This window comes from Balaenoptera borealis, assembly GCF_965194805.1.
Source record: "Balaenoptera borealis genome assembly, chromosome: 21".
NCBI lineage: Eukaryota > Metazoa > Chordata > Mammalia > Artiodactyla > Balaenopteridae > Balaenoptera > Balaenoptera borealis.
In genome coordinates this window covers 26,971,973-26,989,885 of record NC_138880.1, presented here as the reverse complement: position 1 = coordinate 26,989,885, position 17,913 = coordinate 26,971,973, and the positions used below count along the sequence as shown (strand labels likewise).

The 17,913-nt window shown below is 53.4% G+C and overlaps 1 protein-coding gene across 1 annotated transcript in view; it reads right to left on the bottom strand.

Annotated features, from left to right (window-relative positions):
* ARHGEF10 (Rho guanine nucleotide exchange factor 10) overlaps positions 1 to 17,913 on the bottom strand; it is a gene marked incomplete at its 5' end in the record, with an annotated part of 87,926 nt that overhangs the window by 33,245 nt on the left and 36,768 nt on the right. Inside the window, 8 exon segments of the mRNA XM_082375163.1 lie at positions 1,345 to 1,526; positions 2,195 to 2,340; positions 3,849 to 4,019; positions 6,876 to 6,968; positions 8,765 to 8,881; positions 10,564 to 10,743; positions 10,971 to 11,048; positions 14,905 to 15,011. Coding sequence (XP_082231289.1) covers positions 1,345 to 1,526; positions 2,195 to 2,340; positions 3,849 to 4,019; positions 6,876 to 6,968; positions 8,765 to 8,881; positions 10,564 to 10,743; positions 10,971 to 11,048; positions 14,905 to 15,011 — 1,074 coding nt within the window.

The following is a 17,913-nucleotide window of genomic DNA, read 5'->3' as shown; positions in this document are numbered from 1 at the left end:
CATCTTGGGATTGCTTCCATTGTAATACACACAAAGGCATTATTTTTGTTCACAAAACCAAGACATAAATAGGATTTGCTATACTTCCAAGTAATGTAAACGGATTTTTAAGAACATTTAACACACAAAATCTTCACGTTGCTCTTACTAAGTAAAATTTTAATAAATCAAGTCAACTTGGAGACCGCTTCTCCCTCCCTCCCTTTCCCACTCTGTCCCCCTCCCAAAACCACTCCTCAGCTGGTCCCTCCTTACGAAAATCCCGTGATACAGTTTGGTATTTCGATTGTTAGTTGAGACGGTATGCACGTTATTTAAACAGGAGCATGACTTTTTCATCAGCAATTCAGGAGTTTAGGAGCATATGCTCAAGGAACTAGCATCCCAAGCAGACCACCAAACCGCAAGACTGTTAACATCAGGCGAAGAAGAAGAACAAACAATAAAAGAGACCCCACACCGGATGGGACCCAACAGTCACTGTGACCTGTTCCCGTAAACCCAAATGAACGTGCATGTTCACTCAGAAAAGCTGCACCTTTCAAAAGCAGCCTCCTCTGAACGTGTCAGAAACAACACAGTCTAAAAGGTTATTGAACACACTTATTTTTAATATTATAAATTTAAATATAAAGGCTCATTTTATATATAAAACAATTTATGGAAAGTTCCCATTCACTGTACTTTAAGTGCTCCACAATTCAGGGGCCAAGGCCAGTGAGTGAGTAAAATTTAGCCAGGCTTTTCTTGGATAAACACAAAGCAAAACAAAAAGAAAACAGAAGAAGAAAGTAATGATTATGACACCAAGTTCAAGATCTAGAATCTTCAGACCGTTTAGTAACAATAACTGTATTATAAGACTGTTGAGCAAGTGCTGGGACCCTCTTCCCCCGATTCTCTGTGAAAGGCACAGGCGGGCACCACCTCCGTGGAGACCGAAGGGGAAGGGGCGGCAGAGCTGAGACCACCACCCAGGCCCACGCTCTCTGGGACCTCCTCTGCATCTACTCAACGCACCCTCCGGAGAGAGCAGGGCCCCCGCCGCAGCTGCTGGCGGGAAGCGCAGGACAGGATGGGAACCAGGAAGATGGAATGCATCCCCAGGGCAGGGCCCCCGCCCCCGGACCCCGACGGGGACAGGCTCAGAGAGGAGCCTCCCGGATGGCACGTGTGTCCACGTGCGCCAGCCAACGTTAAGCACGGGCTCTAGGACCGTGTCACCCGACAGATTCACCGTCTTAACCAGGTCTCCTGACACGGTGAGGGACTGAGGACCGAGCAGGTTACATCAGAGCTACGGCGGCCCCAGACCCGCAAGCGCGTACGTGACGCATCACTCACTTGGCTTGGTGCCGGCCACCACTGCCAGGCTCTCGGGCGCGGGCACCACGGGACCCCTGCCATTCTCCCCCGAGCCCTCGCTGCCGCCGTATTCTATCACTTCCACGTGCCCGAGAGGGACGCTCCACTTCAACAAATACCTCTGGCCGGTCGATGTCAGGGCGCCGCTGTCATGGGAGGTGCTGCAAGGAGCAGAAACCCTCGTGTCAGGCACAGCCACAGGAATCAGTCACGGGACGCCGCATCCCTTGGAGACTCAAGAGAGACGCCTCTGAACTGCGGGCTTGAGTGCTTCTGGCGTTCTCACCAGCACTGACCACGCGGTTCCACAGTGGGTTTTCACAGAGTATACATATACCCAAATTTAATAAGAAAAACCAACAAAAACATACTTATAGAGGAACAACTAATGAGAAAGGATTTGAACGATGATACGGACAGGAACCACAGCTGATTCAGGACGGCTAGAAACGGAGTTCGGTTCAGTTTCCAGCTCTGACACCTGCCTGACGTTTACAGAGAAAACCCACCCACGCGCCCCTCAGCTCCACCAGCAGTGAGTCGGGGACCCTCCCTGGACCCATGCAAGTCACAGGACGAGAGGCTGAGCTCTGCATACACATCTGTACAGAGTGAAGGGGAAGAGAAGGCATCCGCGCACCGAGACACAGACCGCCTGTGACCACGGAGCTCCCCGCGGGGCCGTGCATCTTACTGGACGCTCACCTACTGGGTGCTGACCTACTGGGTGCTGACCTGCCGGGCGCTGACCTACTGGGTGCTGACCTGCCGGGCACTGACCTACTGGGCGCTGACCTGCCGGGCGCTGACCTACCGGGCGCTGACCTACCGGGCGCTGACCGTGGCGCACATGAGCACGTCATTCAGCATGAAGAGCCGGCGCTCCTTAGTTTTCACGATCTCCCCCCGGTCATTGTAGACGGTTTCTATCACGTCGTCGGAGCGGACGAGGTAGCGACTCCCGCTGCTGAGAAGCTGGATGTTCAAAGACCACCGAGAAAAAGAAGAACGATGAGAATGAAGCCTGGCAAAATACACGAGCAGACAACGTCAAGGTTTTATAGACTCTTTTTTCTCTACAGATAATCCCTCTATTCCCAATCACGCTTCGTGCACGTACGGTATAGAGTTCAAAAAGGGGCTTTTTTTTGTAAGGAATCTACACAGTGGCAGGGATCTCACTTCCTTATGTGAGCAGTTTCTCTAGCTATGAGATGCTGACACAGCCACGAGGGCTCTGCTGGTTTTCACCTGTCACTCAATGTGCTCTCTCTGTTTCAGTGACTCCTCGGAATACACGCTCCAATCCTTACAGACGGTCACCCCAACCTTTCCGTTACTTAGGACACCGTATCAACCGGGAATGTCTGTAAGTGAAAGTCATTAATCTGTGATTTTACTTTTCCCGAGGACAGCATACTGAAGAAAACGTCCTGACTGCTCATGGTTTGCCATGTTTTACTTCTCTGAGCCAAACAAAGTACTCTTGGTTCTTTGGAAAGAGGCTTCATATTAATTAGTAAAGTGACATAGGTCATACAGAACTTATTTTAGCCGTTCAGCCCAGAAGGAAATCCGGAGTCCTTGGCCCAGACGTCCACACTGGCCGGTCGAACTCACGGGGATAAGGCTGCATCCTCACTAGTGCAACGGTAAGCAATGCGTCACCTCTGAGGGCCCTCGGACTGTCGTGGGTTCCCAGACATTCGGGTACCATAGGGAAGCAGGATTTTAAACAACATGAGCCACCTCGAGAATATCAGTGAAGGGAATTTTCTGCTTATAAAAATTCCTATACAAATCCTTTGGAGAATCAGGGAAAACCTAAGCTTAAAACATATGACAATAAAGTTCTTGTAGTTAAATCACTGGATGTCAGTATCCAGTAGGAAAGTACCCCTGCCGACAAAACAAAATTATTTAACACAGCTCACATCCATTAACCTCTTCCTGTGGACTACAGCTTCAGATAAAAACAGCAAAGCCTATGTGAAATTGGATTATGGTGGCAGGAAAATGGCTTTGTAAATATGAAGCTGAGGTACAGCTTTGCTGAGGAACTGCTTTCATGCTGTGTTCTGCGTCCCTTCTTCACGATAAATACAGCCCAGTGCACGCACCGTGGATACAAGTAAGAATGCATGCGAATGTCTATGCTTCAAGTAGGACTAAGATGAAACACTGCATTTTGAAAGTAAAATTCGGCTAAAAGAGTGGCTCTTAACCTTTTTGGGGTCCTGGGTCCATTTGAGGACCTAGTCAACCTATGAGCCCCTTTCCTGAGAAAATGCACAGACTACGAAGGCTTTGTGCACACTTTGCAGCGTTCGTGACCCCGAGGCTCTCCATGGACACTCAGTCAAGAACTCTGGGCCAAGGGACTCGCCGAGAGGTTCCAGGAGGTTAGTAATAAGTGGCTCAGAGAGCGAAGACTCATTAGCACGAAGCAGAGCAGCCCCAGCACAGAGTGGAAAACTCTCAACCTTGTTCAGGTACCGCTCGTTTATGGCTTTTGCTATTTGTTTGATTTCGCAGCGTTGATCAGCGTCCCTCTTCCTCTCGTTTAATTTCTCTGCCAGTGTCTCAAGCTCCGTCAGCGCCATCTGGAGGGGCAGCCGGTCGGGGTGTCCTCGGGGCGTGTTCTTCAGCATGTCCTTGAGGAGAAACAAGGCAGAGGGGAGGCGGACGTGTGATGTGGGGGTGGGAGCAAAGGGTGGTCACCACACACCGCCCCCCACCGACAGCATCCCGCGACTCTGGCAGCCGGAGGCCGGCCCTGGCATCCGCTGCTTCTGAGGAATAAAGTAAGCCCTGGGAAAGGGTAACAAACTCAGTGAGTCACAATTTGGCTGAACGTTCAAAGCTCCTTTTGCAAAAACAAAACTGCCTTATTAAACGGGGATGGGAATGGAAACAAGACACCGTTTTCCAGGAAGGGACCCATCCCTACTGCGAGCTCGCCAGGACCTCAGAAATCTCTGCTCTCTGGTGACGGTCAGGCTGCTGTTCTCAGCGTGAGCCAGACCAGCGGACCCACAGACGGCCGGAGTCCCCTTCCCGCCGGCGGGTCTGCGTCCTGAGCGCCCAGCTCTGAGCCGTTGGTTCGGGCGGAGCGGGGGGGCCCTGCAGGAGCACAGCACGGGCACCGACGGCACCGCGAGCGTGGTGAGAGCCAACTCCAGGCTCTGAGTCAACGTTCGAGGGGGACGTCTACGCGCTGGGTGCAGTCACCTTGCCGGCCTCGCAGAGAAGGGAGAGCAAGACCAAGGCCTCCCTGCCCGGGCCACCCGGCCCGCCCGCCCCCGGGCGCTTCAGCAGCAGAGCCCTGTCTTTTAAGCTTCCTGTTCTCTTCGGTCTGGAAAGAACTCGCTGAACGATCGCATGTTCCCCGTGTGAATGAACAACACACACTGCTCCACGCGATCGTTTCCCTGTGAACCACATCAAACCCTACAAGGCAAAATGAATCATCTTCACAGGAGCTCTGGTACCAGCAGGGCAGCCGGGTCGCGCCCGCCCGGATCCCAGCACCATTCGCAGAACCAGCGCCGCACGTGGACGGACAGCTGAGTGGAGGAAAGGGGGGTGCACGGCGGCCGCCAGGCTGTTACTCATCGGGGTACAACACGGGGGAGAACACGGGAGTCGGGATAAAGACAAAGGCTCCTGGGGGACCACGTAGTGGAAACCGGCAGGCCCAGAAAAGCCAGGGGCGCAGCGTGATCCCGAGCTCTGGGGGACGGCTATAGGGTCATCGCGACTACAGGTAACAGGCCCCGAGAGCCGAGGAGGGTCAGGCGTGGTGAGACGAGGAGAGGCAGGGGAGTGGCCGGGGGTCAGAGGCACGGGCCCCTCCACGCCATCCCCCTTCACCGCCCCCTCGGCGCACGCGGACGCAGCAGGGCTCGGAGCTCGGCGGGAGGGGAGCGCCTGCCCCATCTTCCACCCCACTCCTCTCCGGGAACAACTCCCAGGAGCATCTTACGCGCAAAGCGGGGTCCCTGCACACGGACCTGTAGGTATCTCTGAAGTATGGAAATACAGAAGTACAGAAACCGCCCCTCTCTGACGCCCACTGCGTTCTCCTAGGAACCAGCCCTGCCCTCTCTGAGCCCCCTGCCCCTGTGAACTGCCTGTGCTCAGACAGCAGGAAGGACTGAACACCTGCCCGCGGGAACCGCGTTCACACAAACCTGGGACCAGCCGTCTGGGTGCTGTGCCACCATCAGGCCGGGGTGAAGGCAGTTTTCTGCCCTGGAGGGTCGGGGGCTGGCGTCCAGGTGGGGCGAGGGGGAGTGGGCGGAGGGGACCAGCTGTACAGGAAGCTCTAAGGAACCCGGGAAGGGCCAGGCCAAGCGGCTGCATCTGTCCACAAGGACGTGTGCTTAAACCAAAACCCTGGAGTCTATCGTAACTGGATTCGGACTTCAAGAATTTTCATTTGTTACTGCTCAGCAAACTGAAACATTTAGAGGTAAGTAAAAATAAAAATAAAAGGAAAGAGCAAACTTCTTACAAGAACCAATTTTTAAAATTTGGAACCATGTGACGGGTGGGCCCATCGAGGCCTCAGGCCTTTGATGCACCCTCCCTGTCCCTGGGGATGATTTCACGGCTCATCTTTCATCACTTTTAATGACCAGGCGAGCCAACAAGTCGCCTGATTTAACTATAGAAACAAGCTGAGTGTCACTGAGAAACCAGGAGAGGCGGAGGCAACTGCAGACCCTCCTCGGAAATAACCGATTCAAACGCCTGACGCTCATCTAAGGAGGGTGAGCCCTGAGCCCGCAAGGCGCGCGGGTCCCAGGTCTCGGGGGCCTGACAGCACATCACACGGCAGGGCAAGGCCTTCCTGATCCGACGATGCTTTATATCTGCACTCAAAGCCAGCTCTACTCTTTAAATCAACGCACGCACCTAACTGAGAATTCTTGGTCTAAGAAAACGTAGGGTCGGAGTATCTGGGAAATCTCTCTGCACAGCTCCCGCTCCCCAAGCAGCGGGTCGGCTCCGCCGCTGACTGGCAGCTTCCCGGGCCCGCCCCTCCCCTCTGGGCACACACCTGACCCCAGAGCAGGACTCTGGACATCTGGTGTCTACCTGCCTGGTGACCAGCCCGGACCCCCAGTGCACGAGCGCGTGTGGTTAATGAAAACTCACTCAGCTTTGCCCCAGTTCAGGCCCCTGGCCCGGGGTCCCTAAAGCCCTCGGAATTTCCTGAGTGATAGGGGGCGTCTGGTGTTCCTAACAAGCCCCTCTCACCCCCCAGAGTCTATGCTGATGAGGGGGGTCCCGACGGGCCCAGGAGAGGAGCTCAGGATGGGCGGGTGCCGGAGGGACCAGCAGCTGCAGGCTGGGGTCTCGCCGCCCCCGGCCCCACCCTGATGTAAGTGACCCGGGAGCGGGGGCAGCTGAGAGCCCAGCGTCTGCACGAGGAGATGCTTGGACACGGAGGGACAGACGACGGCAGGACGGGACCACCGGCCGAATCGCGCAGGAGGCCTCACCTGGAGCAGCAGGATGAACTGCGGGAACCTCTGGATGGGCTTCGTCATCAGGCTGTGCAGCGTGACGCGGTCAGGGCTGGACTCCTGGCACTGCTGCGGGGTGACAAAGGGCCGGCACTCGCGGCTCCCGCCAGGACGCAGCCCCCGGGGAAGCTCGCACCTGCTCCTCTCCACGGAGAGGCTGCCTCCAAACCTGCTCCAAACACCGTCTACACCTCACACGCCGCCAGTGCACGCGACGTCATTCGGCCTGCAGCGAGCCCTGGCTGCTTTCTGAACTGAAACCTTCCATGTTTTTATTTGATGTGTTAAGAGCCATTTATGAGCTAATTTCAATACTCTAAGAGTCAAACTAGTTTCTAAGATTCTACAATCACAACAAAGTGCAGCTACAAAAAAAGAAAGAAAGAAGAAGAAAGTGACAGAATCCCAAGTTGGAGTAGCACGGGCCCCTAAAGGCACCTGCCCTGCACCTGGGGTGCAGTCCCTGCGGCCGCCATGGCTTGTCCCGCATTGGGACAAACCTCCCCACTTCAGCCCTCGCTCTACCGTGAAGATTCGGGGTGCGGCTGGGGCGTGTCCGTGTCCTGGCAAGTCTCCCAGGGGAGGCCAGGGAGGAGGGAGTCCAGGGCCAGGCGCCCCCCTCCCTCCGCAGGGGGCCTTCTCTGGCAGGAGGGGATGCCCCAGTCTGACCATTTACAAACTGGGGAGGAGTCACCAGCTCTCTCCAGCTGAGGGGCTGCGTGGTGCGGAGCCCGGAGCCCGGCTTGACCTTGTGGACACCAGGCGCCTGGGATAGGACAGGAGACTGGATGGCCTGCCTTCCCAGGCCGCCGGGGGCTGGCGGCCTGACGGTGAGGCTGCGGTGGCCTCCTGTCAGGTACTGTCGGCCAGCAGGACCACAACAAACTCCTCAGAAAAAGTACACTTTAGATCGTCCCGTGTTTCCTTTCTCCTGCTGTGACGGGGGAAGGCCAGAGCACCGACCGCAGCCTTCCAGAGTGGGGTCGATCTCAGGACGGGCCACCTCCACCCAGTCCTGCCTCAGTGGGAGCCACTATATCACATGAGAGGGAGGGGGGTATAGCTCAGCCTAAATAAGCCTTCACCCTGGGCGAGGATACCCCCCAGGGTTCACTGTGCAGGTGGCAGAACCTTCCAAGGACACAGTTCAAGTAACAGGAACAGGCTTTGGTCCCAGGTCATAATGCAAACTGGAGCCCCAGGCAGATGAGACTCCGGCCGGCCCCGGGGACTCAGTATCTGAAGGGGAACTTTATCCTGGTTCCACGGGCGGCGAGCCCTCCGGGCACGTTTACGTCCCAGCCTGTGACGGGCGTCTTTTGACGGAGATGCCGCTGATTCAATGTCACCCATCAACACCCACCGGGGACTCTCCGCAGCTGCCCTTCCCGGGAGGATGGGGAGCCCCCCACCCGACGTCAGAGGAGGAACAGACCATGCAGCCCCCCTACCCACCGCGGGGGCTCATCTTTAGGGGGTCTGCTCACGGCCTGACCCAAAGAAGCCAAGGAGCCCCCGACCGACTCCGAAGCCACCTTCTGTCACTCCTAACCCTGTGCTGAGCAACAGCTGGCTACTTGGTTTGGGGTCTGACCTCCACTTTCTGACCCCTCCCATCTGTCCACATATGTCTAAGGATGTGCAAATGAAGGTTATTTTCAAAGAGCTGTGTTGTCACTAAAAACTTCATCTTCCTTTCTGGCACTGATCCAACACCTAGGGTCCTGTTGGTGCTAAAACCTTTACAATAAATAACATTATACATTTAGAGGAAAGGTTTGGTGAAATTTCACTACAAAGTATTTTGGCATCAGACCTGTTATCAGAGGGTGATAAAACACACAAAAAATTTTTAAAGCGCCTACCTTTAAAAATTCAAGAAAAGCAGGTTTTGTAGCACACGTTTTCTTAAGGATTGCCACAGCTGTGCTGAAATTATTCACGTATTCACTGTAAGCATCCAGCACCATGGACTTGGAAAACTGAAATACAGAGGAAATCGAGCAATGTAAATAACGCAGAGTCCAACTGCTTCCTCCCCAAGCTTGCAATGAAAGGCTGGAACCTGTGCTAACGATAACCTCTCGGTCACTGTGATGTTTTCATAGGATAAACTTCATTATGACTGTGTGTGATCATTGTTTTCTTTAAGCAGACTTGCTAGGAATTTTTCAATGGCTGGCTGATCTTATGTGCCAATGCTCTTCAGGGCTGCCCTGCTCAAAACTGTGGCAGTTTGGGTTTCAGTTAAGCAATGTTCCTGACTACAGTCGTATAGAGATGGTGTTGACAGACATCGTCCTTTAAATTCCTGCTGACTGGCACTTTGTGGATTTCACCTCCAGGACGGGGTGTCCTGCACCTCAGCATGTGGAGGCCCCAGCATCCTGACCTAACCATCCCCTGGAGATGCTCAGGGGAGGACAGCTGACCGCACCTGTTTCCCCAGGCTGAGGGGCAACGCCACATAGGTCCACTGTCCAATTTTCCCAGAAGCGCAAAGGTTTCCAGAGGCAGAGATGTTGGCCTCACTCCCTTTTATTCTTCTAAGATCCCACATATTCTTGAGGACGGACAGCAATTCCCATAAGTAGATGTGTGGCCACTTAGAGAAGAAATGCTTTCATCTAAATTATATATGTTTTAAAAAGATTTTCTTCTACATTAAAAAAATGTTCCCAAGGTAAACATTTTAAGGATAGACTAAGAGTTGAAACTAATATATAAAATAGGCAGAAATGCAAAAAAAAGGGAAATGTCCAATATCTCTTTTTTGTTTTTCATAAAGATCACTGAAGGGGATTATGCAAATTAATTTTAGTAAGAACTCTCTTTCCACATTATGTTCAAAGCATACTTTATATACCTCATTAAGCACACGCACAGAATATACAGAAAAAAGGTTTCACGTATCACATGACAGCATTCCTCTAAGTATACGGACACTTAAAAATCTTTCAAGCTCTTGTCCCTTGACAGCGTTGCCCTCAATCAACTTCAGAATCCCTCTGCTGCCTCTAGATGGAAAACTATCCAGTCCACAGTGTGGACGATTCACAAATGGGCCGAAGATAAATGGCTCGGAGCCACCCAGCGCTGGAGCTCAGGGCTGCGCCGGCTCCTGCTGGGAAAGGTCAGCGCAGCTGTGGGACCAGCTCGTGTCCCCTCGCGTCCTGTGTCACCGCGGGGCCCGGAGGCTGCGTCCGCACAACGGGACACCAGGTCAGGGAGCACAGGGCTGAGGGAAACAGGTGGGTATCTTCCCACAAGGCGGTTCCCAGGAGGGGTGAGACCCTGTGAGGGCTTAAAGCCGACAACCCCACAAAACCGTTCACAAGCAGGGCCCTGACTCGGCGACAAAACCATCGTCAAATTGCCTGTGATGCCTCTGACGGTGTGTAGTCTGAAGTGTTCCAGGGGCAGCAGCTCCCCCGGAGCCTCTGGACCTTTCTCTCTACATCCTTCCCCTGGGCGCACACGCGTGCGCAGCTTCCTGACCTCAGACCGGCCCCCGCGGAGAGCTCCGCAGTGTCGGCCGGGGCGCCGTGGGGTGCAGCTGGGCTCAGGCCGGCAGGACACCCACCCTGAGGCATCCGTGCGAGAAGGGAGGGGCCCTGAGCCCAGGGGAGCCCCGCAGACCCTCTGGGCACGCCGGCTCGGTTACCGAGGCCACGAAGACGTCTCCGATCATCTCCACCGAGTCCCACTCGGCCACGCGGCTGGCCAGCGCGATCTGGAACATGCAGTGGCACTGCAGGACCTCCTTGACCCGGTAGAAGACCGCCTTCAGCTTCCTCTCGCTCAGGATCTTGGGTTCCATCTCAGACAGCGGCTTCTCGTATTGCTGAGGCACAAACGCACAAGGACGGTCCAGGCTTTTCTCAGGGTTCGTGAAAGAACACGGAGAAACTCACCTGTGCAACTGCGTTTGTGGCTAAACAAACCAGGCAACTTTTGATGTCAATACACAGACACAATTCTCAGATTCTTTTAAGAATTTTGCCAATTTGAGTATCTTATAATTCATAGGTTCACGAAACATATCCATTATACAATGTGGCATTTAGATACCTCCAAAATCCTCATAAGAGCATCCACGTAGCTCTTTTCACTGTCGACAACCGAACCCAGAATATATCTTCTTACGACCTGTTGAGAATTTGAAAAGACAACAGTCAAAACCTGCCTCAGAAAACACAACAGATAAATTTGACTTCTGTTGAGGCTTGTGGACAAAAAAGTTTTTTGTTTTCAAGACAGTACATAAATGAAAACTCCCAAGGCCTTAAAATATATTAGTGCATTAACTACCTACCATTATGGGCACAAAACGTCGGTCCCCCATCACTACAATTCTGTTATTTGTAAACCTCAAATTATAAACCACAACTACAGCAACACAGTTAAATTATGGCATTGACAACAATTTCATTCACTCATCCAACAGTAATGGACTGAATTAACGGATTGTATTTTATGCGCCGAGCACGGAATTACATGGTATTTCATGTATACATTAAGCATAGAAAAAAAACCTTCCAGTCTTAACTCAAAGAATGCTATAACCAACATATCTAAAATCATTATTCCAAAGTTATTAAAAAAAAAAAAAAACTTTTGGAAGGTGGAGGTATAGTTTTGTTTTGTTTTGAGGCCATTCGAAGCCTACAAGGCTAAGAACGCAGAGAGTAAATTACCAACATCAATTCCAGGTGCAAAAACTCCGGAGAGCGGAGCATAGAAATTACAAGACTGCTCCTAACCCCACCCCCGGCAGCCCCATCCCAGGAACCGCGGCGCCACCTGGCGACAGAAGGCACATCCTCCGAGGGCGCACCTCTCGTCAAGTCACCGACATCCGCAAGGGAGCGACTCCTCTCCCTACAAAAGGGCCGCTCCTTCACAAAATGAAGGCAAAAAGCAACCTTCAAGGACACTTAAGGAAGAAAGTGATGTGTGTAAAAGGCAGCTGAGTCCAGAATTAAAGCACAAGCACACGCGGCCGCAGCGATGACCCCTCCCTCTGAAACGAGGGTGGCACCCCACGACCCAGACACCCCCAAACTGCGGATGGTCAAATTTGGGCCAGCCTTCTCCCAAAATTCAGATTCCCACACACTGTCTCAACTCTGGGGTCAGGATATTTGAGGATTTGCGGGGGGGGCGTCTAACCTAGGAATTAAATATGTTTTTTTAAGTCCTGAGACAACACTAATGTATCAGGTCAAAGGACCTAGAATTGGTATTACTGAAAAATACAAAATAAAACCCCAAATCTCCCCCGGATCCCAGGGCTCCCGCAGGTCGGGTCAGCCCCTCGGTTAAACTCAGCGCGTGGACAGTACAGCCAACACGGGTCCCCAGGCCTCAGGCTTCCCGGGACCCTGACCCCGAGGCTGCAGGGAGACTTCAGCCCTGGACCAGCTTTCCTACGAGGCCACGGGGACCCGCGGGAGACGTGCCTGGGCCAGGAGGTGATTAGTGCAATGGAGGAGGAGAAGGAGGTGGGGGGGGCAAAGGGGAGTGGGAGGGCAGGGAGGGGGAGGGGGGGAAGAGGAGGAGGAGGAGGAGGGGGGGTAAGGAGGGAGGGGGGAGGGGGGAGGGGGAGAGGGGGAGGGGGGAGGGGGAGAGAGGAGGAGGAGGTGGAGGAGGGGGTAAATGCGAGGGGGAGGGGAGGGAAACAGGGAGGGGGGAAGAGGAGGAGGGGGTAAAGGGGAGGGGAAGGGGAGGGGGAAAGCGGAGGGGAGGGGCGGAGAGGAGGAGGAGGAGGAGGAGGAGGAGGAGGACAGCAGCCCCTCCCTGTGCCTGGACCCTGGATCAGAGGCCGGAGGGCAGAGGATGCTGGCCTCATCCTGCAGCTTCTGTGCTACCTTTCAAGTAAATGACAACCCAGGAAATAAAGGCTTTCCTCCCACCAAACAGGGCATGTAAAGAACGTTTCATATGCAGCATTTTTCCTGACAGTTATGTTACCTTATTTCAACTTTGGAAGAAAAAAATCAAAGAGCACTGACATCCGGGTTTAATCTTTTAATGGGAAACTCCCCGGAGAACAAGCAGTAACCAGTGGGAAAGCAACCTCTGCGAATCAGGGGGTAAGAAGGAAGCCTGCGGGGAGCAGCGCAGAAACCGAAACACAAACCCTCTCCGGCCGTTGGCCGTCGTGACCCTGGCGTGGCGCGTTCAGCCCTGAGGGCCACCACACGCGTCGCGTCGCTGTCTTGTCGGGCCACGAGGGAGACACTGCAGACGCCAGGTCCCCGTTTCACGGGAAGGAGGACGGCGCTCGCGGAACAAGTGAGCAGCCTGGCCGGAGTCTCCCCTGCCCCAGTGCGGGGCCCGGGGTGGGAACTGGGCCGGGGTGGGGGCGCCTACAGAGGTGCCCTTTCTGCACCAGGGACCCGTCCTCGCTGTCACCACCCGGCCCTCTGGGGGACAAAACTGACTGGCAGGTGTGTGTGTCTGTTGAGACCCTGCGGGCTCAAAACTCCCTTGTCCCCCGTCCCCTGGCCGACCCGCACGCCCCTGCTGTCTCCAAGTCTCGGCCTGGCCGGGGACGCCCCGCGGCCACATGCGTCTGCAAGGCGGCCACAGTCCCTCACCCGCGGGGGCCCCACGGGGAGGCTCCACGTGCCTCCCGACCACGTGACCCCACGCTGTCCGGGAAGAGGACCCAAGTCCTGGAGCCCCAGGGGAGGCCTCCAGGAACATCAAGAGTATTTTTGAGCAATCGATGCCCTTTTTCAGACTTGTGAGGCTAAAAGAAGGTGGGCGAGCCAGGAACTTGGGCAGCTAGCAGGGGGTCAGTGAAGAGCAGCCTCTCTGCTCCTGCAAAAACCATCGACCCGTCCCTGCCAGCAACGCGGCCACATTTCAACCCCAGGAGCACGAGGGAGCTGAGGACGCGGGATCCAGGGGGGCACCGGACCCGGCCACGCCCGCTGCCCAATGCTGCCTGACCACGAGGCCCCTCTGGACCTGGGTGTCGTCATGTGAATGCGCTCCACAGGGGGCATGCAAGGATGAGGGGAGTGACTCTTACACCTGCCTGACGTGTCCCCTCCTGAGCACACGAGCCCGGCCTCTCACGGCCCAGCACCCACACACCAGGCACTTCACTAGCACCTTCAACCCTGCTCTCCTGCCCCCTGCAACCCAACCAAGTGCCAGCTTCCTACTCCAGCCTATGGCTAACAGCCCCTTGGCAGCCTTTTCAACAGCTTGTCATCTTTCTTACTCGACTCTGAACTTACCACAGAGGATTTTTATGTGGTTCTGTCTGCACGCCACATCTGTGCACGCGTGTCGTGTGTATGATGCATGCGTCTATCAACCACCTTGTATACCTATCACCCACCTACGTCTATCTACCTACATCATCTATTTACATCATCTGTCATCTCTCTCAGTCTCCATGACCTGCATCAGGCTGCCCACGTGGGAAAAACTCAAATCACACCCCACCCAAAACCATCAACCCCTCCCCCCAGTGCCCCCAACTCTGTGGTATGCCCTTGTCTCTGACGCCCTTGTTTCTGAAGCTTTCCTTTCCTTTTACCCAAAGATAATCAAATGGAAACCACGGAATATCTTCCCTCTGCTACCTACAGTATTTTCAGAGATGAAGAAATTCATTGATATTCGGCTAACTTCGTGAGTTGCTGGAAATCTATCTTTTAATCTCAGACTCAGGCACTATGTACACACACACACATTTTACACAGTCACATCCAGTCCCTTTGTAGAGACGTCACATCAGTGTGAATGAGTATAAATGACCCTCACAAAGAATGCAGACATTCCACTCATTTTCACAATTACACTGGGGCTGATACTCAAAATATTTAGGACCGCTGCTGGCTTAACCCCTTCCTTGCTGGACCAGGAGAGGCCAGTGGAGGAGCCCAGGTGGATGGAATGGCTGGGAGTCTGTGCCAGCAGGTAATTCCCAGCCAGCACAGCCGTCCTGGTACAAACACGGGGGTATCCGCCCTACGCATCCTACCTGCTGCTGAGACAAGCCTTCGGGCATCGGGGTGAGGATGGCTTCCGGGTGCCTGCAGTCTACGTCGATGAACAAGTTCTGCTCCTCTTCAAGACAGGATCTGTGGTCTTAAAGGAAGACAGAATGTGCTTGTTTGACACTGAAACAGGATATAACATCACAGCGCAGTAAAGTTGGCTGTCAAAGCAACGCCTTGGGCAGACACCTCAGTTCCACATCTCCATTCCACCCAGCAATGAGTAAAGTGAAGTTTTAACAAACCCAAGAAAATATCCTTCCCACAAGAGGAATGTGGTGTTTGTCGATATTTGAGATTTTCAATACTTGAAGTCTAACTTCAAAAAGCAGAGGTGTCATTTGAACACCTAGATGGCAGAGTAGAAATACATATTTCAATTTCTTAATCTATAACATATCAAAGTCAGAAACAAAGAAAAGCAGCTATGAATGACTAAGAACCAACACTCAATAGTCAGGGAAAATGAAGGGAGACTTAGTAACCTCCTGACTTTCTCCCTTTCTCACTAGAAATCTGAAAAAGCACAACTTCCCCAAGATCAAAAATTCTAGACCAAAATTAAATTCATTTCTTTTTTTTTTTTTTTTTAAAGACGGAGAAGGGAGGGAGACTGTGGGTTAAGTCCTCTCATAGACTTTGTTTTAAAAAATTATTTATTTATTTATGGCTGTGTTGGGTCTTCGTTTCTGTGCGAGGGCTTTCTCTAGTTGCGGCAAGTGGGGGCCACTCTTCATCGCGGTGCGCGGGCCTCTCACTATTGCGGCCTCTCTTGTTGCGGAGCACAGGCTCCAGACACGCAGGCTCAGTAATTGTGGCTCACGGGCCTAGTTGCTCCGTGGCATGTGGGATCTTCCCAGACCAGGGCTCGAACCTGTGTCCCCTGCATTGGCAGGCAGATTCTCAACCACTGCGCCACCAGGGAAGCCCCCTAAATTCATTTCTAAAAACTTAGATGCAGCTAAGTAATCTAAAGAATTCACAAAACAGCTAGAAACCAGAAAAGCACAGGAATTTTTAGGTAATAGGAACCTGGAGATTATCTAATTCAAAGATACAAAACCCTAGCTGCACAGAAGAACTGTCAGAGGAGCTTTAAAACACCTACAGTGTCTATACACCTATTGGAACGGCCAAAATCCAGAGCAGTGACAACACCAAGTGCTGATGAGGATGTGGAGCGACAGGAACTCTCAGTCATCGCTGGTGGGGATGCAGGAGGTGCAGCCACTTTGGGAGACAGTTTAGTGCTTTCTTATAAAACTAATCATACTCTTATCACATGACCCAGCAGTCACGCTCCTCGGTGTTCACCCAAAGGAGCCAAAAACTTACAACCACACAAAAACCTGCACACGGATGTTTACAGCAGCTGTATTCACAATCGCCAAAACTTTGAAAGCAACTAAGATGTCCTTCAGTAGGTGAGTGGATAAAATAAACTGTGGTCCATCCAGACAATGGATATTATTCAGCTAAAAAGAAAGGAGCTATCAAGCCACAAAAAGACATGAAGGAACCTTAAATGCATATCACTGAGTGAAAAAAGCCAGTTTGAAAAGACTACAGACTGTATGGGTCCAACTAGAAAAGGTAAAACTATGGAGGCAGTAAAAAGATCAGCGGTTGCCAAGGTTTGGGGGGAGGGAAGGATGAACAGAGGATTTTTAGGGCAGTGAAACTACTCTCTATGATGCTATAATGATAGATATGTTTCCTTATCCATTTGTCCAAACCCACAGAACGTACAACAGCAAGAGTGAGCCCTGATGTGAACCATGGACTCTGGGTGATGGTGATGTGTCAGTGTAGGTTCACGATTGTAACACACGGACCACTTGGTGGGGATGGTGACAGTGGGGGAGGGGAGGCTGTGCATGAGTGGGGCTAGGGGTTTATGGGAAATCTCCGTACTTTTCACTCAGTTTTGCCGTGAACCTAAAACTGCTCTAAAAACAAAATAGTCTTTAAAAAAAACCACAACATTCCAGTGTGCGGACGTCTCCCTCAGAGGTCCACTGATGGTCTGGGAGTGGGGGCCTAGCACACGCTAGTTGTAAGAGCTCCCAGTTCCTCCCTGTGAACTCCAGGGCTAAGAGCCGCGACTTTAGCCCAGGCTTCCCACCTGACAGCTCAGGAAGCTAAGGCCGCAGGGTTCAGGGGTGTGTGTAATGGGCCCCCTCCCCCCAAACCAGGAACGATCCTGTGATACTCCACTCACTCTCCCCCTGGAGCTGGCTTCCGGCCTGCCCCGTGCACCTGGACCCTGTTCCCTTGCGATCCTAGTTCAGGGGTCTCGGGTGAGCCCGAGTCGGCATTTCTGAGCAGCCCCCAGGCTCCGGGGCCCCTAACCCCAACCTCTGCACCTGTGGGGCTCTGCCCATGTGCCCTCCCACGAAGGGCCCCCTCTGCGGCACCTGCCCCGCTGCCAGCTCCCCACCGGGGAGCACACTCTATCAGAATCCACATGCCCGTCTCAGCCCCTGACACACTCTCCATCCTATGCGAAGAGGCTGGGGGCTCCGTGAGGATCACACCTTCTCTAAAGGCCCAGGTGGCTTTACGGCCAATTACAGTCTTCCTGGGCCATTCGCAGGGGAAACACGTGACCTTAAAGTCCTCTCCCTGCACGGTTATCAGCAGCCCTGCACGGAGCCAGCACTGGCTTTGCACATCAGAAGTTCGTAGCGGCAACAAAGAAACGTGCTTCTAAAGGACCAAGTCAGAGTCAGGACGGTCAATCCGCACGTAAACCCTCAGCTACCCGCACAGCGGGGTACCTCCTACCACACCAGTGCCCAGACGTGCTCAGACGCTGGAGAACCCTCGCCCGGAGCTTGCTGCCGACGTGAACACACCCAGACAGGCTCTATCTTTCTGACACACAAGCGGCATGGGCTCCTACCCCTGAGTGAAATGTTTCACAAAACCTGAGAACTCTGGAATCCTCTCACCAGCACAGAGGATCCTGAGTCCCCACTTAGAGCCCACCG